The following is a 27,102-nucleotide window of genomic DNA, read 5'->3' on the forward strand; positions in this document are numbered from 1 at the left end:
CCCCAGCGTGCAGTACTGGCCAGTTAGGCCTCTGTAAAGTACTGAAACTTATTTTCTTTCTGGACATGTTGTCTTTTAGATGAGACTTAAAACTGAAGTTCCTGTCACTGGTAGTTAGGGAAATCCTAGTGATGCAAAGAAGAAAGCAACACCTTTTGTATCATCAGTGGCATTCCCTACAGTAGACCTGTACTCACTTAGCAGTGGAAACAGACTATAGAGTGGTACAGCTGTGGGGTGTAGGTTTGTTAATCATCTGTATTTCACTAGTGCCCTTGAGAAGATCAATGCCCTGTTGTGCCAGGCTCTGTGCACCCAGGAAGCCAGGATCTCTGTCCAAAACCCTAAAGCAACAACTGAGTTTAACAAAGGGTATGTCTTCACTGCAAAGTCAATTCATTTCTTACCTGGGTTTTAGCCTAAGCCCACTGCCGTCCTCACAGAAATCCTTCTGATTTGGTTTTGGAGGTGCTTTCAGCTCAAGCTAGTTTATCCAGCTTGGACTATACATTATAGTCTGATCATCACATGTACAAGTGCCCTGGGCTTCTACTCAGGCTCTCAGGCTAGAACCCACCCATCTCAGAGTGACAGCACAGGCAAAAATCATTTGAGTCTTGATGGGTCTCCAAAACCGTTCCTAGAATTTCGCTCAGAAAGCAGACAAGTTTTCTTGCAATAAACGCTACTGTGGCTGGGGAACAATCCTAAAATATTTTAGCAGACACTACCATGGGATGTGCCCTCAAATATGTACGTGCAGAAACTATGAAGACACAGTAACATGGCTAAGATTTTGGGTATGTGTTGAAGACACATACAATAAGGAAAATGTTATGGAAAAAGGAGGAGGAGGAGAGCGGTGATGAAAATACATACTTAGGCTGGCTGTATGTTCAGCTACATGGTTTTACAGTTCTTAGATTTTTAAAATTTTATTGCTGTCACAACCCAATGATTTTAGTGCCTCGGCACGATGGAATTTTCCCGCCACATGAGAGTCTCTTGCACAGCAAAAGTTTTCTGTTGCAACAGAAAACCCCGGTGCAAGAGAGTTCCCGCTATTTCGCGTGCAAATTTGTGTCCCGCTATTGGTCAGTTCTAAATTAGTCCCACGTGGCGGCTAATAATTGGCTTGCTGGCCGTATAAAATTTTGTGTGACTTCCGCCCGAGTCGGAGAACTTTGAGCACGCTGCAGAGTGCTGACTTGCGGCTAAGCTAATCGATAGACTGATTCGGGTTTCTTCTCGCCCGCTCTGGACTTACAAAGTATCAGTTGCGCATTCTGGGAGAAAGAACCCAATGTCGTCTGACCGAAGCATTAGGATTCAAATTCGAAGGCCCACCAAAAAACGAATAATGGCTGTCGGCTCTGCCGGCGGCCTTCTTCAACTCAGACCTGACCCCACTGATCCTCGTCCTTATGCCGAACTCACTGTTTACAACCCTACTGATCCAGATGACCAACAACAAGTATTCTTCCTTCTCGATACTGGAGCTCAAGTCAATGTGATTACCTCAACGATACCTCACCAGAAAACCACCAAAACGATCAAGGTACAAGGGCTTAACGCTATTGCAGTCACCACAAAGGTCAAATTCTCAGTCCAAGGCCACCGATACCCCCTAGAGGCTGTCCTAGGGGGCATCAACATTTTAGGGATCCCGGGGATAAGAGCGCTTGACCTTAAAGAACAAGTGCTACAAGCCTTACCCATTATTATCCCAGAGCAGGATTGGCATCAACCAACGCTTTGTAACACCTCCACCTGGCGATATCGGCCAATTCCAACCAAGGGTCCCCTAAAAAAGTCCCTTACTGACCTCCTACGGCGACTCGAGCAACGAGGTTGTATTAAAACCATAACTGCTAGCACCTACTTGTCACCAGGATGGGGAGCTGCAAAACCTGGAAAGCCCAACGAAGCCTGGCTAGTCATAGATTATAGAGAGGTCAACAAAAGATGTCAAGTACTTCAACAACCTAATCCTTCTACTCTGCCACAATGCATGTTCGAGATGGCTCAATTCCAGCAAAGTAAGTGGGTCGGAGTCACGCTGGATTTGAAAAACATGTTCTTTTCCATCCCAATAACTGACCCGGAGGGAATACTAAATATGTGCATTGATAGCACTATGTACAGGTGGACCGTTTGTCCGCAGGGATATCGCAACGTTCCGTTGTTGGCTACTGGTACCATGAATAATACCCTGAAAAATTTTCAAGCCTCACATTCTCTTCCCCCAGAGAAGGAATTAAGAATCTGGAGTTATGTCGATGATATTGCTATCATGGGTCGTGATAGTTCTGTAGTTATTAGTATAGTCAACCAACTAGTTGCTCACCTTCAAAGTGAAGGATGGACGATCAACAAGGAAAAGTCATGCCTACATCCTGTAGATGATATCACGTTCCTTGGCACCCGATACACCAGTTCCATCCGCCACGGAATCTCACATGATGGTCCTAACATCAATCCATTAAAAACATTCCTCCCTGTTACTAAGAGGCATTTTCAACAGCTTTTGGGACGTTTAAATTGGTACCGGCATTATGTTGAACCCAGTGATTTGGCGCTCCTCACTAAGTTGCAGCGACAGATCCGTGACAAATCCCGAAAATCCATGCCCTGGACGAAAGGAGATCAGCGGAACCTGCTTCGCCTTCTAGCCACAGTTAAAAACACACAACTCCACACCATCGATCTGGGTGAGTCATTAACCATAACCCTTGGGTTCACCACAAACCACGTGTGGGCTGTTGTGCACAATCCTCGCGATGAGCTAGTATATACTGCCCATAAGACGTTTCAAGCAGCACAACATCAATATGGAGCTGTAGGAAAAATCCTCCTGGCTGAACAATTAGTGGAGCCGTTAGCAAGGGGGCATGGAACATTACGCGCTCCTGGTGCCACATTGTTACCCTTGCTGGATGCGGAAAAAGTTGACCCGCATTTTCAGGGGGAGCCTAAAGCGTGGAATATGCTAGTGCTTACCCACCATTACAACTGGCACTGCTGGAAGTTGGAAGATATGACGCCTAATCCTAGCCCAGAAGATGAGGAAAAGGTCCCTACACTGTATGGAACTTCTGCCCCGGCATGGATGGCTTCAGATGGAACCTCCCGACATGGCGGAGGCTATGGGTACTATTGCAAGGCTTGTCATGATATGAAAATATTTCAAGCCTATCCAGATGATAATTCGGCCCAAAAATGTGAGTTGTTAGGATTCCTCAAGGTACTGGAGCATTGTCTGACACATCATGACGATACGCTCCCAGTTCCCATTATCGCAATCGACTCACAGTACATTTACAAGATTCTTTCTGGTACAGCCCTTCCCACCGAATATTTGGATGATTGGCAAGACATCTGGAAAACGTTAACCAAATTTGCATGGCTCCTGTTGGTTAGACACACTAAGTCACACCGTCCGGATACTGATCCAGTACATGAGGTCATTGATAAGTTTTTAGAAGACCCACTCCGGACCGACGTAGTTTTGCCTATCACATCTACCTCCGGTCCTGAAATAAATCCGTTCCTCGTGTGGCTTCACGAAAATTGGGGTCACCCAGGACCACGAGCTTGCCATCAACGTTGGTGCTGAACCATTACGGAGCTGGCCTCATACGGAGTTCGGCGTGATTGGGAAAGGGTAGCTCAGGCCTGTGAGATATGTGCTAAGGAGAAGTGTCTTAGAACTAAGCATCAACTCAGAGCTTTCGACTCTTCACAGTTCCAAGCAGGAAAAGTCTGGCAGGTAGATCTTCTAGGACCCCTCCCAGGGTCTAAGCTACCAAATAAAGGATTAGTTGTTGTTGACTTGGGAACAAGACAGTTACAAGTTATTCCCTTACGGAAAAGCAATGCCACTGTTGTTATTTCTGCCTTAACTGCTGTATTTGCCACCTGGCAACCTCCTCATGAGATTCAGTCTGATGGAGGACCCCTGTTTAACTCTAACGCTCTAGACAAATTTGCTCGTCTTCACAATGTAACATGGCATCTCCATCTGCCGCAGTCCAATGGCGTTGTAGAAAGACATATAGGCCTGTACAAAGAACAACTTTGTCTCAGAGGAGGAGGGGCGTTTAAAAACTGGACTAAATTCAATCATGATATTCTCATCTCACCGAACACCTCAAAACCATTATGGGACGAAGCTAATGTCAAAAAACCTCTGCCTTGGGAACCTAAGTTCCAACCAGATGAGTTAGTGTGGATCTCGATACCGCACCCTCACCAGCCTCATCCGCAAGTTCACAAGGGAACAGTTCAACGGTCGGGACAGTATCCTAATAACTATTTTGTCCAATTAGAGGAAAAGCCCGATCGTCCCCCTATTATCGTTCATCACAACTGGATGACTCGTTGTTCCGACGTTCACCTAGTATCCTTATAGTAAATTCAACTATGATTCTCTTTTGTTTTGTTCTGTTGTTGTTTCTTTCTTTACAGGTCCGACTTCAACAAAACAGTAATCCACAGCCGCTCGATTGTAAGACCCATTGAGCACCAGACTGCGGTTCCTTCGAGTCAACGGAGTAACAGCTATGGAGGGGGCACGGAGGCAGCGAATGTACCAATAGTTATTGTTCTATGTTTAAGTTATTGTATTTTATAGTTTGTTAAAAAAAAAAAAAGAGAGACCGGTCTGTAAAATTGTTTGTTTATATATTGGTCCTTAAGCTCCGTCAGGCCAGTGAATCCTGAAACAAAAATTCCTTATAACGTGGTCATGTGTCTAAAATTCCAGTTGTGCCGTCGGCAAGGGGACATGTCACAACCCAATGATTTTAGTGCCTCGGCACGATGGAATTTTCCCGCCACATGAGAGTCTCTTGCACAGCAAAAGTTTTCTGTTGCAACAGAAAACCCCAGTGCAAGAGAGTTCCCGCTATTTCACATGCAAATTTGTGTCCCGCTATTGGTCAGTTCTAAATTATTCCTACGTGGCGGTTAGTAATTGGCTTGCTGGCCGTATAAAATTTTGTGCGACTTCCGCCCAAGTCGGAGAACTTTGAGCATGCTGCAGAGTGCTGACTTGCGGCTAAGCTAATCGATAGACTGATCACCTATCAATTCTTCTCCCCGTCGCCAAGCGAAATCCTCAACGTACCCTTTCCCTGCTGGCTTAATCTGTGGACGGATCAGCTGGCCTGAGCCTTGCCAGCTGGAGCAACTCGTGGAGTTGTTTAAGCGACCAGACCACCTGCGTCGCGGCTATTAGCGACGTAAGTAAAGCTTCTTGCAACCAATACGCATTGTCTGCCTCTCCATTCACCAGCCCGCTCAGCTACCAAGTAATTTCTAAATCACCTTGAGTCGGCTACAGCCGTCCTAGACAATTGCAAATTACAAATGCTTAAAGAGAGATACACATTTATCCAACAAATCCCACCTGGCCTTTATGTAGCCATTAGCATTTGGCAGTTCACTGTGGGAATAGGTGAATAATTGTGTAAGGTCACATGCATGAGGGCAGGGTTAAAAGGTGACTACTAAATGGTGTAACTGGATTAATATGACTGGACACGATGCCTGCTTCTCTTCTCATTCCTACCAGTGTAAATCAAGAATAATTGCACTGAAGTCAATATATGTGCTATGTTTCTTGGCAAGCAGAGGTGAAGAGGCACATGATTGTGAAAGAACATACATCTAGATTCCAAGGTGGAGAACAGGCACTGTGAGGAATGTGGCTGCTTTTTGTGGTTTCCTATGGATTTTATTATGGGAACCACATCCTCTATGCGAAAGTCACCCAGGTCCAGAGGGCCTAGTGTAACCTCTCTGCACTGGGAGTAAATCATTGTTATTATTACTAAGTCAGGGGAAGATGGAGCAGTACTCTCCAGCATGTACATGGAGGAGATTTGACTCAATTCTACTGCATATAACAGAGGAGGCTTCCATACTGACACTACTGCCTAAATTAGCACAATAGAAAGGTTAGCAGTTAGCCAAAGGCAAGACAAAAGAGGGCTAATAGAATATGTTGTTATATACATTCAGTGAGTCAAGCTCTGCTCACTATTGTAAATCTGGAGTTTTTCCATTGACATCAATGGTATTATTGAAAACTACTGTTGGTATAAATGGGAGTAGCACGTGCCTCACTGGCTCTTTTACAGATGTGAGAAGAAGGGCCCAGGTTTCATCAACTACCCAGTTTATCCAAAATCCTTTGGTACAAAGATCTCAGGATACTGTCTGCAGCAGATGGATAGATGGCATGGATGCATTGCAGTTTCACAGAAAAGGCCTCATTTTCACGTATAACAGTGTTGTAGCAGTTGAGTGTTTTGTGCATTCCATGTGCCCAATAACTACTTCAATTGCTGTTCATATTCTCTGCGTTTCATGTGGTACAAGGCCTGATTTACTACTGGGGAATATTTTCAGTGATGGAAAATGTATCTGGTTTAGATTCTGCTATGCTTACTTATACTGAGTAATACTGGGTCAGCAGGCCCAGCACTGGAGTGAGCAGCAATTCAGAATGCTTTAGGAAGGTAGAGTCTGGCTCACTGCTCACACATCTGAAACCAGGGTTGCACTAAATAAAACAGCCCCCAACCCTGGTGCCTTCTGTTTAAAGACAAAATAAACAAAAATTGTCCAAATTATCTAAGGCAAAAGACACAAGAAGCAAAACTACATTTTATACTCAAATCATTTCTATGATGCGGGATTAAAATATGGCGGCTTCATTGCCATACCATTCATATCCATTGTGTGGATGCTGTAGTGGAGGGGAAGGTAAGGGAATAATGCTTCTTGTGAGGTTCACTCCTAGAGAGCTCCAAGTGATTCATGTGAAACTGATATTATCCATTTCATACTAACAGCAATAGGTTGATGTATAATGGCACTATGCTCTCTCAGATTCTTGTGTCACCTGGTAAGCACTCAAGATAATGCAACTTCAGATGAAGTAAGGTAGTTCAAGGGGGAGCCTTTCACCCTAAGCTCACTCATTTCAATCCAAACAAAGACATAAGTGAAATAGATTTGTTACGACTTGATGTCTCTTCAGCAGCTCCTGTGAAATTGGAAGGCTGTTCCAGTTCTGCTCCTATAAAGCAAATACTTCACAACACAAAAGCCAGCATCTTACTCACTCACATTAGGGACAGATTAAGTTAAGAGCCTAAGGACTGAATATGCACGGAGATTTTCAGCGCTTATGTTTCTATTTCTAGGTCAGAAGGAGAGTCATGGACAGACAACTGCCATGAACTGCACTATGTCACTATACCATCAGTTCAGTAGCTAATGCTAGACTTTCACTTTCTATCTGTGTTCCCCAGGCCTCTTACATAAGCATTAAATGCACTTTAAATATTAAAGGAAAATCATGTCAGTGACAGAGTGATGATGGACCAACTATGCCCAAAGGTCTAATACATCTGTAACAGGGAGATTAATGCTCCTGTTACTTTAAAGGAAAGCTTGTGGCAGACAGAAGCCAGGCAGCAGAATAAAGGTCAGCTGCAAAACAGTAGGCAACCAGGGAGCACTGTTCCCTAGGCAGACCACATTTCGGAGAAAGGGACCACCTGCAGCCAGTCAAGGGAATATTGCTCAGAATGAGCTGCGAAAACAGGCAATTAGAGGCCAAAGGCTAGGACTGCCTAGTACAGAGGTAGCTCTGCTGCAATAAGACAATAGGCAGAACCTAGCTGGGTAACAAGGAAGCAGTGGTAGCAGTAATTGTAAGCTCCCTTGGAAGCTGGATGGCAGATCATGATGAGCAGTCCCTGCAGGTGGTGAGGACTCGCCTGACCTGTTGCAGGAGAGCTTAGGGAGTATAAAAGCCCAGGGCTTGATCTAGGAGTCAGTCCAGCCCTGCTGGTAGTCAGAGAAGGGACTCTGCCATGAAAGGATGCTACAGGTGTGACTGGCTGGGGCTGCTTCCCTTGAGGACTGCAAACTACCCAGAGAAGGAGCTGTGCACTTAAGGAAAACAAGTGATTAAAAACTCATAATGGTCACCTAAATCATAAGTGTATACAATCCTCATGGCATTAAACAATGAAAGAATATTCATCCATTGCAGCAATGTGCTTCTTAATGAAAGTCAGGCGAAATAATTTTAATCAAGGTAAGATGCTTAAAGAACTACAGGTTCAAGGCCTTGCTCTTGTACCTTCTTGTAGGTTGATGCTTACAAATAAAATTCCCATTCTTTCCTTGAACACATATTAACTACCCTTCTTTTTTGCAAATCCTCCCTTAACACTGCATCTGCAAAGCATAGCAACCATCAGGTATAACAAGTGTACACATGCATAGTGAACCTGTGCTCCTTGAACTTTTGGCTTCCATTGGGCCTTCTGTTTGAACTCTGTCTGGTTCAGAGATTAAAGCATTTGGGACAGAATCCCTGCCATCTTTTACAGGACTGATCATGCTGTTGCTTCTTGCCAGTTAACAAAACAAAACATTTAAAACCATTGCAAATCTGACTTAGATTTATGCTCCCTGGGAGATTCAAAATTGAAATTCTGATCTCTGCAAGCTATATCGTATTGTAGGGGTACCTAAGCTAGCTGTAAATGCACTAGCTCAGGTACTAGAAGCAGGATAGCTTCAGCTTCATGGTGTTTATGGGCTAATTTACCACGCAAAGAAGCAGCAATATGTAAAGGGGATGCAAACATATCCACAGCCTACTGCTATGTAATCTAAAATGAGTCTATTCAAGTTAACAATGTCACTTTGGATTTATACTAGATAGGACCCTGGATTGTGTAAAAGCTATCACAAGTCATGTATAGAATATCCATTCCTCAAGTAGTAGATGCCTCTCATAAGGCCAGGAAAGAAAGTTATCTCACACTTGGTTCCAGGGGGAGGTGTAAAGCTCGTATTCTCAAACAAGAAGTAACTTAAATCGCAACCATATGGTGACGCACTAGTGAAACCCTAGCCCCCTTCAGCTTTAAGCCCATGTAAAAACTCCCATGGACACAAATGAGCCAAGGATTTCATCTTTTGACTGTGACACCATTAGGACCTGTACATCCTAGGAGCAGTTCCAGAGCCAGGTTACACTATACAGCAGTCAGCTAGGCCCTGTGTATGCTATACCCACTATCATTACTACTATCTGTGAAGTGGGGCCCAATGGGAATTATGGATCCAGAACATCCTAATGAATATATGTCCACATCAGATATCCTTTGCACTCCTACAAGTAATAGTGTGCCCCTGCTTCTTCTGCTATGCGGTGCTGGGCATGTCACATTGTATGGATCAAACACAAGACAAGGAAGTGCGTGAAGAAAAACATCAATACATGTTCACACGTAATATTTGCATTGTGGTAACCCCGAGAGGCACAAGCCACAATCAGGGCTCCATCTACCAGTCGCTATTTATGAACACATTAAAATACGCTTACTACCCAAAGAGTCAGACATTTAACTGAAGACAAGAAGCAACAAGACCAATAAGTGGTAATGGGTGAGGGAAAACTAGTAGCAAACTGGGTGGGCAAGCAGGGCATATGCCCTGGGTGCTGCCTAGTAGGAAGAGCACCAGAAAGCCAAGGAGAGGGCATTTCACCCCAGGGCTACTGCCTGCCTGCTACCTGCTTGGCTGCAAAAAGGACCTGGGGCAGGCAATGTATGTAACAAAGCACAAGGCTTTCTGGGAGTTATGCAGACCAGTAGTGGAGTTCACTGCTGCTGAAAGGAGAACTGCTCTATGTTCTGCCCGATGTTCATCAATTTTTCCCCCTCTGGACATGGTGGCAAAAAATGGGGTGAAAGTCCACAGCAGCAGCAAACTCCATTGCCACTCTAGAGAACTGTGAGTCCCAGAACTGCTTGCACTGTTCTGCACTGCTTGCACTGATGCCGCTTGCTGCTCTTCAGGGGTGGGGTAGGGAGGGAGGAGGAAAGAGGGGGAGAGAAAGGGGAAGGAGAGGGAGGAGGGGGCTGGGGGAGACTGCCCAGGGTGCTTTTTTCCTGCAGTATGCTTCTGGGGAAGATCAGTATGAACAGACTCAGGAAACACAAGTTGCTGGTGGCATTGTTTTAAAAATAAGGTTAAAAAGTAGATTATTCTTAATGTAGAATAATTGTGGTTCCTGCTGTCCATCAGCCTACCTTTTATCCATCCCTGGTAGGTCTCATAGGTAAATGGGCATATTAGAATTAAACTCATTTGCTGACTCCTATGACTTTTCTGGAACAGTCCAGAATGAAACCCAAATTAGATAGAGTCATGTTCATTGGCCCCTCATCAAATCTTTGGCAGCAGTTAAATCCAAACCTACCTGACTCCATCCTTCTACTCTCATACTCCTTTGGATGTTCAGAAGTACTGCTGTATTGTGCAAAAGACTGATTGCTGAAGAGATTGTCACACAGTAGGCTGCGGCAGAGTTTTTTGAGGAAGCGCAGGACATACCCAATGCTGTTCACAATTGGCAGGCTCAGGAGATGCTGTTTTCCATCAAAAGAGGCAGAAACTGAAAAGTAAGTAAGAGCAATTCAATGCACACACAAATGCACAGGAGCAAACTGGTCTGAGATGACTTTGTAGAGTAGGAAAATAATACCATGCAATATTCATGTCTGCTGCTTAAGATATTTTATACAATAATAACATGTGAGGTTAAAGCAAAACCCAAAGAGCTGAAGAAGCTCCAGTCAGGTGAACTGAATGCTCTTTATCCCAGAACACAGAAAACTTGGCAAATGAAACTGCAAGTTTAGTAGCAAGAATTTATAACAAATTTACCAAACTGGGGATGGCTGACTAAAGCAGTGGTTCTCAAACTTTTTACAGTCAAAGCACCCCTTATTATTCTCAAGGCACCCCAGCTATGAACTTTCACTCATTGTTTGACTAGGAAAAAAATAATAGAGCAATTCTTCTGTTGCAAAGGACGCAGATCCCAGCAGGTCAAAATGTTTTTGACCCTATTGATTACTTTTTGAAATCTCTGGATTTATCTTGCACACCTAGCAGTGCTAATATTGCATGGCACCTCAAAGCACCATTAAACAGATTCCATGGCACCCCAGGGTCAAACATCACCCTGGCTGAGAATCACTGGACTAGAGGATAGTTAACATAAGACCTCTATTTAAGAAAGGGAAAACACAACCCAGATAATAGCAGACCTTATAACTCTAATCTCAGTATAAAACAGGGCTATTAGAACAATTTTTGAAGGAAAGAATAATGGCAGCAAATAGGATAACTGCAACAGGGGTATACCTGTAAAAATACTGTGCAGTAAGCCTAACCAGGAGCAGATTTGCTCCCAATAGTAGCAGCCTGGTACAGGGCTGCTTCCACCTTGTCCTACCGCCCTGCAGCAGCCAGGGGGAACTCCAGGTTCCCCCTGGGTGCTAGCCTAGGGGCTGGCAGGGAGTGTGGGGCTAGTCCTGATGCTCACAGGGCCAGGAGAGCTCTGCCAGCAGCATTGGGAGGGGTCCTGAAGTACACAGGGCTGGGAGACAACTGCTGCTGCAGACCTCTCACCCTGTGCACATGAGGACAAGCCCTGTGCCTAAAGAGGCTTCCCCATACAGCCTGGGGCTGGCCAGGAACTGTCTCATTCTGGTGCAGGTCCCAGCCAGCTCTGGGCTGTGTGGTACACAGGGGCAGGTCCCATTCAGCCCTGGGCCATGAGGGAAAATCTCCCGCCCAGCCCAGAGCTGGCTGGGATCTTCCCCAGAATGGGATAGTTCCCGGCCACCCCCACGCTGGGCAGGGAAACAGAGAGCTCCCAAGTCCCAATGCTGCTTGGCTTCCAGCTCCTGTGGGGAACTGGGAGCTCAGCAGCACCAGTACAGGCTGGGAGGGCAGAGAGCTACCCCACCCTGGCACTGTTCATCTCCCAGGTCCTGAAGGAAGCTGAGAGCTGAGCAGTGCCAGAACTGAGGTAAGTTCCCCATCCTCTGTGGCCTCTGCAGTCACAAATTTGCTCTCAGTCAGCATCTACACATGTGCTACTACCTGTTTACTACCTGTATTTATGGATAGTAACTAACCACACAGTAGCTTAATTTACTGCACAGTAAATATGCACATGTGTAGATGGTGATGCTTTACTGTGCAATAGATAAGCCTACTGTGCAGTAAAGTGTCTTGTGTAGACATACCCAGACTAGTCAATCATGGGATACTTGTGAGTCATAATTATGATGTGGATGTATCAGGCAAGGTATTTCCAGTAGAAACAGAGACTAATGAATGCCATTGTACATGGCTCTGATCTAGACATCAATGTGCAATTCTGGAATGAGTGCAGAAAAGGGCTACTGCTGTAATCAACAGAACAGAAAACCTAACTTCCAAAGGAGACTAAAAGAGCTTAGCTTGTTTAGCCTAACAGAGTAAAGACTGAGGGAATGTGGTTGTTCTGAAGAAATACTTTGGGGGTAAACACAAAAGAGCTCTTTAAGCTAAAGAACAATGTTGGCACAAGAAGAAATATGAATAAATTGGCCAAAAACAAATTGAGGCTAAAAATTAGAAAAAAAATATTTTTAGCCATCAGAGGAGTGAGGTTCTAGTTCTCTCTCAAACATTAATGTAAAGAATGTGTATTCATCGAGAGAAGACTAGGGCAAGAAACCTCACGCTACTCTGCATTGGTTAGAACAGATCTGCATGCCTTCAGGAATGAAACAATAGTTTTCTGAGTACGTCTGATGCCTTGCTCAAGGAAGTCATAAATGAAACTAGAATGCCCCAATAGGAAAGAAAAGGAGGGGATGACAGTCAATACTATATGTGCTGCACAGCAGGACAAAACTCTGGGTCCCACAATGCAAGGGGCCCCAGTGACATAGCAAAAGCTGATTTGATCCCTGTAGGGCCAGTCTGATTGGTTCATGGATAGTTTGCATCTCACTGTCTGCTCGCATCCCATTCATCCTCATAAGCTCATTTGAAAAGTATTGATTCCGTAGTATGTCCTTTGCTAAAATCAGTTCATAAAACAAAACTCTCCTACTTTATAAAAAAGTATCCAGGTTTACTTTGTGGGAGCCACCACAGTAATCTTGGTTGCAGTTGCCCAAGACTTGAAGTTAAAAATCTTTCCCAGACAATCCCATTATTTTCAGTGGGTTTCTATGGGTGTAGCTGAGAGAGCTGCTCTGGTACATACAGGACACTGACATACTGCTAAAGTCAACAAGTAGCATTTGGCCCACACATATAGCTTCCATTTTAAGCTAGTTGGTAATGGCACGTATCATGGTACTCTTAAACTTAAAACGGCCCATATTAACATTTGTGTTAATGTTTTCTGCTGTTTCCTTTCCCATCTTTTGATACAAAGCTAACTTTGAAAAAGGCGGGGGAGTGAGAAAACAAAGGGATGCTCATTTAAAATGTGAGGCAGAAAATGCTTTTAATGATATTTGATTTTTACTAGATGCTTTGCTGCACTAAACAAGGCACATGTCAGAATACATGATGACTGCCAGTAACAGGCACTTGGCTGTGTAATCCATTAATGGCATTCTGACTAACAGCCTCCTTTCTCAATATACTGGACTCTTGGGGCCCAATTCTAATTTCATACCAGTGTAATTCCTTCAACTGCAACAGGGTTACTCTTACCTTAAAAGGGTGTGAATGACGTAACAACTGGTCCCTGGCTCACTGATCTGAATAATTCTGGTACAACCTTCAGGTTTGAAGGACAGGTTAAGATTTAGAGCACTTCTAGATTTATCACAAAACCTTTCTTTAATGTTTTACCTGACACCATTTCAGCTCCATAGCCCTGCTTGACAAGTGAGAAAACGGTCTTTTGCTGAAGTGAGGAGTCAATGCAGGCCTGAACTACCTGCTGTAGGACCATGGAAGGTCTTTCAGGCCCAAAGTGATCTGGAAGCTGTTGCACCTTTTTTCTGTCAAGGTATGGCCCCATGTTCGCCTGTTTGTTGACGTAGATGCAAACTGCAGGCACAAAATCAAGACACAGCTGTTACAAAAAATCTTTGAAGTCATCACAACCAGCCCTGGGCTTGTATATTTCATGATATTTTAAGAGCTCTTTCATTTGTGAAACATCATGATGTGCAGAGACAAAAGTACCTAATGAGGCCAAATTCTGTGCGCCTTACTCCTATTGACATTACCATTACCTGAATAAAGCAAGCTAGATTTTGCCCTATATACATTTCGATGTGTGAGGAAAACTACATGCAATTAAAAAATCTACTGACAATTTCTATATATGCCCAGAGCATACCATACTCTCTTGCAATCTACCATAGCATAGAGTATATAATGAAAATAAAAATAAGGGGATACTGGATGACATTTATCTTTAAAAGTATTAAATTGTAATCCAATATTTCTTATACATTTAAAGCTATAATATTAGACTTGTTTGAAACTGATGTTGTAAGTGAAATGTTTGGAAACTGTTCCTCATTCCAGTCACACAATGGAGTTGTGTTGGGGTGCCATATGAAAGTCCAAGTCATCATTGGTCCCAATTTCTCAGGCTCTAGTGTAGTTGTGATTTCTGGAGTGAATATACATCACAACTACACAGAAAGCCCAACTGTAAGGAATTGTGTTTCTTTTGAGACCTGCAGTACAACTGTGGGAGGAATTCTGGGGGGCAACAGCAAGCCAATAAGTCCTTGCCAACAGTGGTGTTCTATATACCTCCATGGGCCATTGGACACAAACTGCAGAAGGGCAGGCCTGGAAGGGAGATTTGTGGGCAAACTGGGGAAATGACTAAACCCTCAAACCTTATGCATGTGTACCTATCCTGCAAGAAGCTTTAGAAGAGAAGTGAACTGCTGACTGCTGTCCCCCAAGTGACAAAACTGTCTAGAGCTGGAAAAGGTGCAGAATGGCTCCATCCCCACACTCAGCTGCTGGGCTACTGCTTTGCTCCTAGGTCCTCAGAGAAGGGCAAGCAATTTTTTACCTTATACTGTAACCATTTGATTTATTAAAAGCATAAAATAATGATCCTGTGCATGGGCGACTGGTGCCTCCCGAGTCTGGTGGGGGGCACAAGCAAAGCACGACTGGGGTGGGGGTCCACCAGTGGCCAGCTGGCAACCAAGGGAGAAGGGGGGGTTGCTGAGCGTGCCAGCAGCACGGCAGCAGTGGCAGTGCTGGCACTTTCATATGCGGTATGGTGGCAGTGGAGCCAATTTTAGAGGGGGCACAAGCATTGTCCATGCCCCCCTACCAACCAGAGCACTTGCTGTCGGGGGGGGCACATGTCCCCCCACGTCGCCTATGATCATGTGGTCATCTCCCCAACAGAAGGCACTGCTGGAACTAGAACCATGGTAAGCCCAGAGTCTAGGCAGTAGCACATTTAAACGTTCTAGTGCACCTTTGTGTGAAGTGGTTTATACCCTAATTGGGCCCCATCTGCACTGACCAAAGAATCCTTTTTAACAACAGGCCAACAACAGCCTTGTTTAAACATAGTTGAAGCTTGCTCCATTTCAAAGCAGCTAGAGCTGTGGCTGTGGTGAAGAAGAGTGACTGAAAACAAAGCCACAGTAAATCTAAAGTAAGACATATTATAATGGCTGGCTGAATGTGCTGGAGCTGTCATCTCCTGGATAATATAACATTATCCTCTGACAGAAATCAGATATGTGACAAAAAATATCAAACAGAGTGGAAGACACAATGACAGCCTGGTAACATTGGAAATAATGTATACTTTACAGCACATAATGAAAATCCAGGGCTAATGTCACAGTGCACTGTGTTATGACATAGCCCCTCATACTGAACAACAAAAAGGACTCAAGCAATACATCCTGGGTAAATATGAATATAAAAGCAATAATACTTCATATTACATACATCTCCAAAATGCCATACAACCCTAGAGATGACAGATCTAAAAATGCAAGCAGGGTGCATGGACTGTAGAAAACTGCCAGCCTGTGGAGTTATTAACACAAAATAGGATAGTGTCAGGAGACTCAACTTCTTTAGTTCACATTTGTGTTTGCTTGAACCTGCTGCTGGGATACACTTTGCTGGCATTAAGCAGGATTTGGTCAGTCCAGCATCCCATTCTTAATCATAAAAATTACTAAGTCCCTGTCTACATTCCAAATGGGTGATAAGAGCACAGTGTATGGAGAGCTGCCTGAGCCAGCTTTAACCTAGACACCTCAGATATCAATAACAGTACCAACAGAGGGGGACAGACTTCAGTGCCAACTGGCTGAGAATCCAGAGCACTTGCTTAGGTGGTTAGTCCCACACTGAAGCCTGGGCAGGGTGTCTTCAGTGCTACCAGGACCTGAATTTGCTGGATTAAATCTAGCTTGTGTATGCCTATGCATGTTGTCTTCACACCTTGGACTGCAACATAGACATAGCCTTAGATTAGAACAAGGTGGGCAATTATTTTGGGCAGAGGGCCACTTACCGAGTTTTGGCAAGTTGTTGAGGGCTGCATGGTTAGCCCTGCCCCTTGATAGGTGCCCCACCCCCTGGTCACAATCTTGGGGCCAAAGTCCTGCCCCTTAACCCCAGACCTTTGCCACCAGGAGTCTTTCCCCTTGCTTCCAGAAGTACTCCTTTAAGCAAGGGGTTTTGCCTTCTTGGAACCAGAAAAATACCAAATTATATTATAAAAAGCGAACAGCTAAAACATTCATTAATTTGATTTAAGAAAATATTTTTGCCCTAGTTCACATGTGTTTGTGTAGTGTACATAGGGGTGATCACACAATAGCTTAAAATGAAGTCTTACTCATGTATAGTGTGGCGGGGCATGGAGATAGGTTTGTGGGGGGCTGTTAGTGTGTGGGTATGTAGTGTTGGGGGAGGGTCTGGGTGTGTGTGGGGTGGTTTTGTGGGAGGTGGATAGATGGGGGTATAGAGTGAGGTAGCACGTGGGTGTGTGTGTGGATATGTGGGATGTGGGTGGGTATGGGGTTTGTGGGAGGAGGGTGGCTGGGGTGTGTGAGAGGGTGTGGTTGTGGGGGTCTGCATGTAGGGCAGTGCAAGGGGGGGTGGGTGCATGTGTATGGTGGGGGGGTGTGGAAATCACCCTATGAACACACACACGCCCTCTGCCTCTTCTTACACACACACACACACAAACATACGCACACATACACTCTGCCCCTGCCTGCACGCACACACACACTCTGCCCCTGCCTACACACACATACACACACACACACACACACACACACACTCTGCCCCTGCCTACACACACACACACACACACTCTGCCCCTGCCTACACACACACACACACACCCCTGTACTGGCTGGGCCTCATGCCCAAATTAGTCAGCTCTGCAGTAAAGCATGTCATGTAGATGCACCCATTGTTCCTATTCTCAGCAATACCAAAGACTTGAAGGAGTTACTTAACCTCATTTCCTCAGCCTCCCTCTCTGTAAAACAAAAATAAAAATGCTTCTCACTGGGTTGTTGTGAAACTCCATTACATAATATTTGTAAATCATTTTGTGATCCTTCAATGTTAAGGTATAATAATAATAATAATAAATTTTATCTAATGGAGTTTCACAGCAACCCAGTGAAAAGCATTTTTTTCTTGTTTTACTTGTACTTGTTGTTGTTATGCTACCAAAGCAAAAGGAGAATTTCCCCCTGCACACCTCCGCAAGGAGATATTTATTTAAAATGTTAATGTTATCAAATCTGTTTCTCTACCAGAGCCTCAGGGTAAATTCACCCTCTCCCAAATTAAGTCCTGATTCACCTCTCACTTACATCATTTCATCAGCGAAAATTGAGTTATTCTTTGCATGCTCCAGTTCATGTGAGAAGGGAATCAGATCCCTATTTTCAATAAATCATTACACTGTGCAAGACAGAAAGGGCCAGATCCTCCATGTTATGAAGCAGTGAACTTAATTGTAGGTTTGTATTATTGAAGTCCTGACCCAGAGAGAAGTCCATGTTCCTCCTCTCACCGCAAAAGAATATACCATAACATTTCTTCTTTTCCAAAACTTAAACTAAAAGTTATGAGGCAAAGTAGTTAAAGCATCTTGTTATGACTCTAGAGCAGCGATTCTTAACCAGGGTGCTGTGATACCCTGGGGTGCCTTGAGATCCTTTCATGGGTAATTGGGGTGCTACACAATGTTAGTACTGTTAGCTGTGCAAACATGATTCACAAGATAAACCAAGAGTTTTCACAGAGAAATCCATAGAGTTAGAAACATTCTGACTTGTGGTCTTTCTGAGCGCTTTGCAACAGAACTGCTCTTTTTTTTGCTGTAGTAAAAAAGTATGAAAACTAAGAGGTGGCATTTTCCAAGGGTGCCTTGAATCTATGATTGAGTGCCTCGAGTCAATTGAGAGGTATCTCAAGTCTATAAAGGTTGAAAATCACTGCTCTACAGGCATGAATTTGGGCTTTGCTCTGGACTTTCACCCCATTCAGCACAGCTAAAAATAGGCACCTGGCTGACTAGTGGCCAGATATGGTACTAAGCTCCATTGCTTTTTTGAGTGACATTGGCTGTAAAAACTGGTTGACCCACTAGCCTCAGGAGTACCTTTGACTGTTTTTGGGGGGGGTTAAAATTTTTAAATTCACCCTACAGCTCTTGGTCGTTATCACTACACCTCTGCCAGTGCATCTCTGATATCAATAGGATATGATTGGTATCCTTTCATCTGTGAGAAATGGTGGAAATCTCTGATATCAGAAATGAAAAAAATGAGCAAGGAGTCCAGGTTTATGTTCAAGGGAAATGGAATTAATGTTTCTCCTAAAACAGAATTAACCTCTCTTAGTTTTCCTCACAACTGGACAAACTCCGAGGGCAAACTGGACAGTCTTCTTATCAGTCCAGATCCAAAGATAGTGTGCTCCATTTTTGTTTTGTGTCCAGCTATCCATTTATATCATTATTATATCATGCAGATATCATTCCTTCAACATACATTTTTCATAGACCAGTCCTGTTTTAGAAAGCATAGTATCTCACTATCAGACCAGTACCTTCTATTTTACAACAGAGGGTTTGATTCAGCATACCTGTAAGAGCTTGTGGGGCAGCTGAGTTAGGTATTGTAGCTGCATCCTGAGGGATTGAACTAATGTCAGGCTCTGGTGTGCTTCTCGGAGGAGAGATTGCTAAAGGAGTCATCAGAACACGAGACTTTAGCTGCAAGAAATAACCAGTCTGGGTCATGAAAATATACACAGCATATTTTATTATCATTATTCTCTATATTTCACTCCCATTGAACTCCCACTCATTAGCAATTTTGTCGCATCATTTTACTTCCCAGCCCAGAGTCTCCTTTTGTGCTTTGAAATATTACAGGATTTTTAGAGATGAAAACTGATTTGCAGAGTATGGTTGCAAATATTTTCCCACCGATTTTTATGCCTGAAGAAAATGGGCACACCACACTAACACATCAGAATGGTAGCATCTTGCAGCCACTTCATTCAAGCATGAATAACTGCACCAGGATCAAAGCAGGGGAGGATCGATCTCTTTAACTACATAGTAATTTACAGCCAAATTCTGCTCATCTTCATGGGTGCAAAGGTGTTAGATCCAGTGAGGCTGCTCTGGATTGACACCAATGTAAATAAGAACATAATTTGGCTCTTAATAAGGCCTACAAGTCAATGTCATGTAATTAATAAATAGTACATGTAATTTGCTATGTAGTTATACTTATTAAAACTAATAATAGGCAGTATGTTTTAGAAATGTGAAGCATCATGATATGGTATAATACTACTGTGCCATGATCCTGACAATACCTGTTAATGGTGGTCATTTACTTTGAAAATAAGGAGTATTGATATGAGAAACATGCCTTCAAAGTATCCACTCATTTCTTCTTTTGATACAGCAATGAGCTTCAGGACTTCATAATTTCTAGTCCATGAAAAGTGAAGCTCCCAGGTCTAACTCATGGCATTACACAGAAAGCACCACAAGTTAAACCAATCCTCCTGACCCAACAGATGTTAGTTGTTGGGTTGGGAGGGTGAGTGATCAAGCTCCAGTTTGGAGTCAATCCAGGGAGAGAGGACTGCAGCCTCTACAGCTCTGTAGCCCCTTCCCCTAGCTCCAGCACCCCCACCTCCTGCCCCTGCTCCCATTCTGTCTCAGGATGGGAGGCAGAGAAGACAGGGGAGGGAGGTCTTTTCTGGGTTTCCCCAGCTGCATTTGAGTGATGGGGTCTGTGGATTGGAACCCCCTACCTTGGTAGGGCTCCAATCTACCCACCCCACTCTCCAGTGCTGGCTGGGCAACCCCCAGAATGAGCTCCCTCTGTCCCATTCTGAAAACAGCAGCAGGAACAGTGCTGGGCTGTGTTAGCTGAGACCTGCTCCTGGTATGTGCAGACAGAAGTAAATGAAGGTGAAGCACCTTCATCTGAACCCCCATGGAAAGTCATGGAATCAGATTGTTCAGATTGTCATGGAATCGGACCCTTTTAAAGTGCTCTTCAGCTGTGCACTTGTTTTTGGTCGTGGCTGTAGAGTGCTTTCAGAGGCCATATTGGGCAAAAATTGTCACTTCTGTGACAAATGGTAAATGCCATACTTTATAAAAATAAGTGTTTCTGGTGGATGATTTTTCTTTGCTTTTAATGGGTCCACTAGAGAATAATATAATACATTGTAAAACAAGAAAACATTCATGTTAGCACCAATTTTAAGCAGTATAATTTCCAAGAGCCTTTTACCCAAACCATGTAAGATACAAATCATCCTCTACTTTGTAACAATTGCAAATACATAAAACAGACACCAGTTGTTTTGCCACAATATTAAAAATAGAAAGAGCATGGGTCTGATTTCAATAAGAATCTTTCCGTGCCATTTCATTAAAACCAGGCTCATATTCAGAATTCATTAACAGTACTCAGCAACTCTTGAGCTCATCAGAGTAGAAGCTTGAACATTTATGATATCCATCAAAAATAAAAAACCAAACCAAATGTTGAGATGGATGGAATTTCTGCTGGAACTTCCTAACTGGTCCAGCCTTATCTCTACCCAGCCTTCCTTAAAACACACGTTTTCACTAATGGTATAAAACCCGGTCCAGCCCTCAAAAAATGATTTATGGAAAGGTCAGCACGACAGCCATCAACTTAAAATCTAAACACCAAAGCTCAATCACCATTCTTCATATTGTATCCTTCATTTGTTAGTTAGATTCTGAGCTGTTTGTGGTAAGGAACTGATGTAGTCTGTTTACCATCTGGAAAATGTAATGTTCATTAACTAGTATCACTACTATTTGTGAGTGTGGCAGCTTGGCAATATGGTTAAGGTATTTCTCTACAGATACAGAAATGTGAGCTGAAGTCTTATTCAGAACTTGTGTTAAAGGCTGCCCCCAGTTAACCCAGTTGTGAGCTGGTCTTCAGGCTGTGGAATAAAAAGCAGCCAGGTATGATGCTCACCACACCACTCCCCTGTGTGCCATTGGCTACCACACTTGTGTGTCTTAATCATGTTTACCCAGAGAGCCACTGGGGTTTGGGATGAACCCTGGACTACTACCATTATTTAATCCTATTGTAAAGGTATGGAACAAAAGTCCCTGTATTACTAGAGCAGGAGTTGGCAATTATTTGTGTCCACAGGACACATAGGGAGCTTTGGTGAGCTGTCACAGGCAGGGTCAGCACACTTCCCCCCTGCCCACAACAGCTCATCAAACCTCCCAATGTAGGATGGGGCTGCAGGGGGAGGGGGTGGAGCTGGTGTGGGTGCAGGCAGCAGCTTCAGCAGGTCCTGCCATTCTACCCAAAGGAAGGGCTCAGGCAGATGCTCCAATCCCCAGGGGAAAGGTGCCACCTGCATCCACAGCTGATTGCAGTGCTGGCCCAGCACTGCTTCCAGTGCACAGGCTGGAGCCAGTATAAGCTGTGGGATCTGCTATATAGTTGGGGGGTGAGGGGGAGGTAGTGGGGGAAAGGGGAAGACAGAAAGAGAGAGAGTTGTGGCCCTGCTCATGATGAGAGGCAGGAATCGCTGCTGGGTGCTGGGTAGAAGCAGGATCTAGCACAGGGATGGGCAGTTATTTTGGGTGGAGGGCTGCTTACTGAATTTTGGCAAGCCATCAAGGGTCACATGACAGGCAGCCAGGGGCAGATAAATATTAATTTTCTAAATTTTTTAGGGGCCCCGTGGGCCAGATAAAATGGCCTGGTGGGCTGCATTCGGCCTGTGGGCCGCATTTTGCCTACCCCGATCTAGCAGTATTTACACTCGCCACTTCTGGGGGCCTTCTGGCTGTGGCTACCCTCTGGCTCCTCCCCACTGCTTCTTCCCTGCACCACTTCCAAGCCACCCCCCATGTGCCAGATCCTATGACTTCATTGCCGCTGATCCATGGGCCAAATACAGTTAGTTGGTAGACCACATCTAGCCCAGAGGCTGTATTTTGTCCACCCCTGTAGTAGTCTCTTGGCATAAAATCTGTACTATCAGAGTACCTTGGCATAAAATCCAGATATGGAACTAACTAGTGTATTCAAGGGAAGTTAAATGTTTATAAGATCAATTCATAACTACTATTTCCCACTTAGTTTTTTGCAAGGTCCATGGTACAGAAGAACATTCAAGGGAGGGTAAGAACTTATGACTTACGACTTTTTGAGTTGTGACGAATGTCACTTATGACATTTAAAATTTTACATCCTGTTTTGACATTCCAATGTGGGTTTTGTCTTTATGACGGCTGATACAGCTGTGTGCAGCTGGTAAGTGTGTTGTGGTGGAAGGGTAGGGGGAAGGGTAGGGTGGGGGGGCAGATCAACACCCCACGTGGTGAGGGAGGGACTGGGGCTGGGCCTGGGGCAAGTGCTGCCCAGGTGGGGCTGGGCAGGCACAGGGAGCCGGGGGGGGAGGTGGGCAGCGGCTCCTGCTGCTGCGCACTTCTAGTCTGGTGACTTAAATGGCGGTTCTCGCTGTTGCTCCCACTGCTGGTCCGGGAGGGCACGGCAGCGGGGCATGTGCCCCGGGATCTGCACACTGGGCTGCACTCCAGGCAAGCAGTAGGGGGTATGTCGAATTTTTGGGTGGCTGCAGCCCCCCATAGGCCCTGCTCTGCCAACCACCCCGCCCCCATCTGGGGGTGCACTCCCTCCTTGCCCTCCTTTCATTTGCCCAGCTGGGGCAGGGCAGGTACAGGACAAACCCTGGCTTGTCCAGGGGGTACAGCTCCTGCCGCTGCATGCCACTTGTCTGGAGGCAGCGCAGTGGCTCTGTCCTGTGCCCGCCCTGCCCTGGCTGGGCAAGTAGAGGGAGGGCATAGCCACCATTTCCAGCGCTGCCACCACCTGCCCAGAGTGCAGCCTGGTGCAGCCCTGGCCCCTCCTGCCCTGCACCATGCTGATCCGGGAGCACATGTCCCTCCATGCCCTCTTAGACCAGTGGCAGAAGCGGCAGCAGGAACCGTCAGTCGAGCCACCAGATGAGCAGAAGCCACTGCCTCCCCATCCTGCGCCTGCCCGGCCCCGGTCCCAGCCCAGTCCCTCCCTCACCACAGGGGGCATTGATCTGCGCCCCCCCACCCGATCCTTTCCCCCACCCCTTCCATCACAACACACTTACCAGCTGCATACAACTGTATCGACCATCATAAAGGAACCAATCCCCCATTTGTAACACTGCTCCTATGGGAAAATTGGTTCTGAGTTATGTTTTCACTTAAGACACAGTTTTCAGTAACCAATTGCATCGTAAGTCTGCAATTGGACTGCCTGTACCTCAGCTGGTTCACCAATTGAAAGAGCTGTTGTGATGTCATTATTGCTTTCCATTAATACTCCGCTGCATTGCACCAGGGGCGTGAATTGTGTTCTGTAAACAAGAAGAAGGATCAATGGAACTTGAATCAGGGAGATGGGGGAAGGGAAGTACTGCCTTAAATTTAAGCATTTACTTCAGTGCTTTGCTGCAGCAGGGCCTAATTGTTCCACCAGTTTTGAATCACGGTTAACTCTTGATTCCAACACTGTCTTATGGCAATGAGCTCCACCGGCTAATAGTTCACTGTTTGAAAAGGATTTCCTTTCACTGTTTTAAATTTCTTGTGGCATCACAGTGTAAACATGGCAGCTCTTAGTTTTGAATCAATCCACGGATCAGGCCTACAGGTATGTAGGCAGGTCAGGCGGATCTACTCCAGTCCATTCTGTAGTTCAGTCTGCTTTATACTCAGCTGGATGCATCATCACCAAGGGAACAGAGTGCCTCAACTTGTTGCCAAGGAAATACCTCTGGCCACCCATGTCCATGTCATGCACATCAGCTATGGAAATAAGGTAATAGGGACACCCTGAAGGGCATAACTTGCATTGCATTCAAGACCTGGGGTTTCCAGGTGGCAGCTTCAGGAATCTTTACCACCTCATTTCCAGGGTTGATGCACAGTGGAAGCAGATGTGTGTGGCTTATTTTGTCAGAAGTGCAACTGAGCACTCTGCTGTCCCAGCATAGACATATGCTCAGAGAATATTCTCTTAATAAAATTAGTATGGAGAAAGCCTCCTTAGAGGCAAAGATGCTTTTTAAATAATTAAAATCATGGAGGTAGAAAATTAAGTGTATTGAAATCTGGATTGCTTTTGGTGTTTACAGTGTGGCAAATCAAAAAAGTGACTTAATCTGTGGCAGTGTGGATTGATGATATGAAATTTATAGCAGCCGCTGTGCTAGAATTCTGAGCTCCTTCCCTTCAGATTTGTAATCTTTTGGAGACATTGCACCTAAAAGTGCTGCTTTCTTCATGATTTCTCTTACTAACTCACAGCAGGGCTGGCCTCAACCTCATCATTCATACTCTGGTCACCTCCACCCACCTCCAAATGGAAACCTCCTGAATCCCATTCACAAAGAGAACATGACATTTCCTTTAGAGTATCAGCACTGCAGATTATTCAGATTTGATAGCATGTTTCTGGCATCCTTTTAAGTTTTCTCATAGATGCATTAAAGCTTGTGCTCAAGAGAAAAACAATATTCGAAGCCAATAACCATGGGCCAGATGTATCCCACCAAGCAATTTCATTGGGCCCACAGAGCCCAGATGTTGGCAGCATTCTGGTGGTGAGGGAATTGTGGGGGGTTGAGTGATAGCCAGTGAGAAGTAGCAGAGATAGCTAGGTTTGAAGCACTAACTCACCTCAGACTGAGCTGTGTTATTTCCATCCACCACTCCAAAAAAGTTTCTAACCCAGGGTTTAAGCAGTAGTGAGGCTCAGCAGTTTGGAAGCCCCTTTCTTGGCAGTTTATAGTTCTAGTTAATAGTTCACTGAAGATCTGATTGAAACAGCCTGTATGCTAAAACATCTATGTACAAATAAATGTCGCTTGGGGGAGGAGGATTTATCTTAGGCCACAACAAAATAAATTCAGTATTATAGGCAATGTTATGATAATGGCAATACTAATGTGCAAGTGTCTTTGAAGGTTGCAGGCCTTCATCCATGTTATCATTCTCCATGAGCCTCTGACAATTTAGTTCCAAGGCTTTTCTTTTCTTGGGCTGATTTGATTCTACAGGAGCTGCTGAATAATGGCGAGCTTGTGGATAAAAGACAAATGTGCAAGAAAAAAAGAGAGAAAGAGACAGAAAGCAAATGTGTTGAAACTGTGTAGAGTATATGGGGAAATATCATTATAAATCATTCAAGTTTTATCCACAGAATCCAGATGAAAGGTCATAAATGAGTTGTGAAAATATATCTAACTATCCTTCCTTTCCCCCCTTTGCCTTGTGAGAACAGAGTAATGGATATATCAGAACAAAATATTCAGGGTTTTTTTGGATTTTCTCTGCAAGAGTGTACACTAGTCATCCTTATCCAATGGATGATGCATTACTTAAATTAGATCCAGGCCCTGATTCCACATACATTTCATCAATGGCAATGGAAATTATACCTGATATAATAAATAAATTTAGCCCTAAAGGGAGGCATGGAGTTGAGCCATAAGCTGCATCATTATGATTGCAATGGACACATTCTTACATAGTATACTGAAATATTTGGTATTTGGTCCATTATTTATGTAGCCACATATTGAGAATTAATATCAAAAGCAAGGGCAAACTGATCTTGAAGGTGTTCCCAGTCTCCTGGAAAGATTCTGTTACAGTGTGTACTATAGTCAATGGGAAAGAACTAAGATAAATAATATCCAAAACGATAATGAGAACTGAATTAGCATTTAAAGGTTATAGATCAGACCTAATTCTTTCATCACCACAAATAAGATAAACTGGATGTTTAGACTGCCAGCTAGGGATTTCCCCAAACAGCAGCTGCTCCTGGTCTCTCCAACATAGATTACGTATGTAATGTAAGAGGCCAGAATACTCTCTGATCCAGTGGCCCTGTCTTTTTGCAGCCAAAACAAGCCAGAGCAGCCCTCAGGCCGATTTAGCTTGTATCACTGATAGAAAGCCAAATACAGTATGCTTTCCTCACCCAAGTCAGATGCATGAGCACAGTAGATAAACAGCTGAGGACCTGGGCCATGTTGTTACTACTGTTCAACACACAGGAGCTGCTTTGCAAAAGTCACATTGAGGAACTGCACTGATTTTGAAGGCAGAAAAGTGAATGGTTGCTTTACCATTGGAATCATTAGAAGTTTGGCTGAGGAATCTCTATGGGATTAGGCCCTTCATACATAAAAAGATAAAATCCTGCACTATCAAAGTCAATGGGAAATTTATCATTGACCTCAGTGGGGTCAACCTTTCACCCTAAATGTTCACAAGTACAAATCGATATAATGCATTTTGTCATAGCCTGTCTATCCTATTGACTTTCAGGCTTGTCATTACTGTCTCACAGTCTGCAATGCATATATCCTCACACCTCTTCCACAAAATGGGAACAACAGCACTTTTCTCGTGTACAGATGGAAGACACAGATCAGTGGTAACAATTTCAAAAATGTATGTTAGGCTACATACATAAGCAATTGAGCAGCCTAAGCCCTAGATTCAGAAATGACTTCTGAAAATGTCTCACAAGAATGGTAGTAAAGCACTGGAACATGTTACCCAGAGAGGTTGTAGAATCTCCGCCCTTAGAGCTTTTTAAGACCTGG

The 27,102-nt window shown here is 44.4% G+C and overlaps 1 protein-coding gene across 1 annotated transcript in view; it reads right to left on the minus strand.

Annotated features, from left to right (window-relative positions):
• The window catches only part of SCML4 (Scm polycomb group protein like 4), a 92,958-nt gene that overhangs the window by 56,615 nt on the left and 9,241 nt on the right, over positions 1 to 27,102 (minus strand). Inside the window, exons 2-4 of the mRNA XM_019499877.2 lie at positions 19,027 to 19,156; positions 13,750 to 13,950; positions 10,298 to 10,492 (exon numbers count right to left, since the gene is read on the minus strand). Of these exons, the coding sequence (XP_019355422.1) occupies positions 10,298 to 10,492; positions 13,750 to 13,950; positions 19,027 to 19,156 (526 nt within the window). The remainder of the gene's footprint in view (positions 1 to 10,297; positions 10,493 to 13,749; positions 13,951 to 19,026; positions 19,157 to 27,102) is intronic.

The sequence above is a fragment of the Alligator mississippiensis genome, chromosome 1 (assembly GCF_030867095.1).
Source record: "Alligator mississippiensis isolate rAllMis1 chromosome 1, rAllMis1, whole genome shotgun sequence".
Taxonomy (NCBI): Eukaryota; Metazoa; Chordata; order Crocodylia; family Alligatoridae; genus Alligator; species Alligator mississippiensis.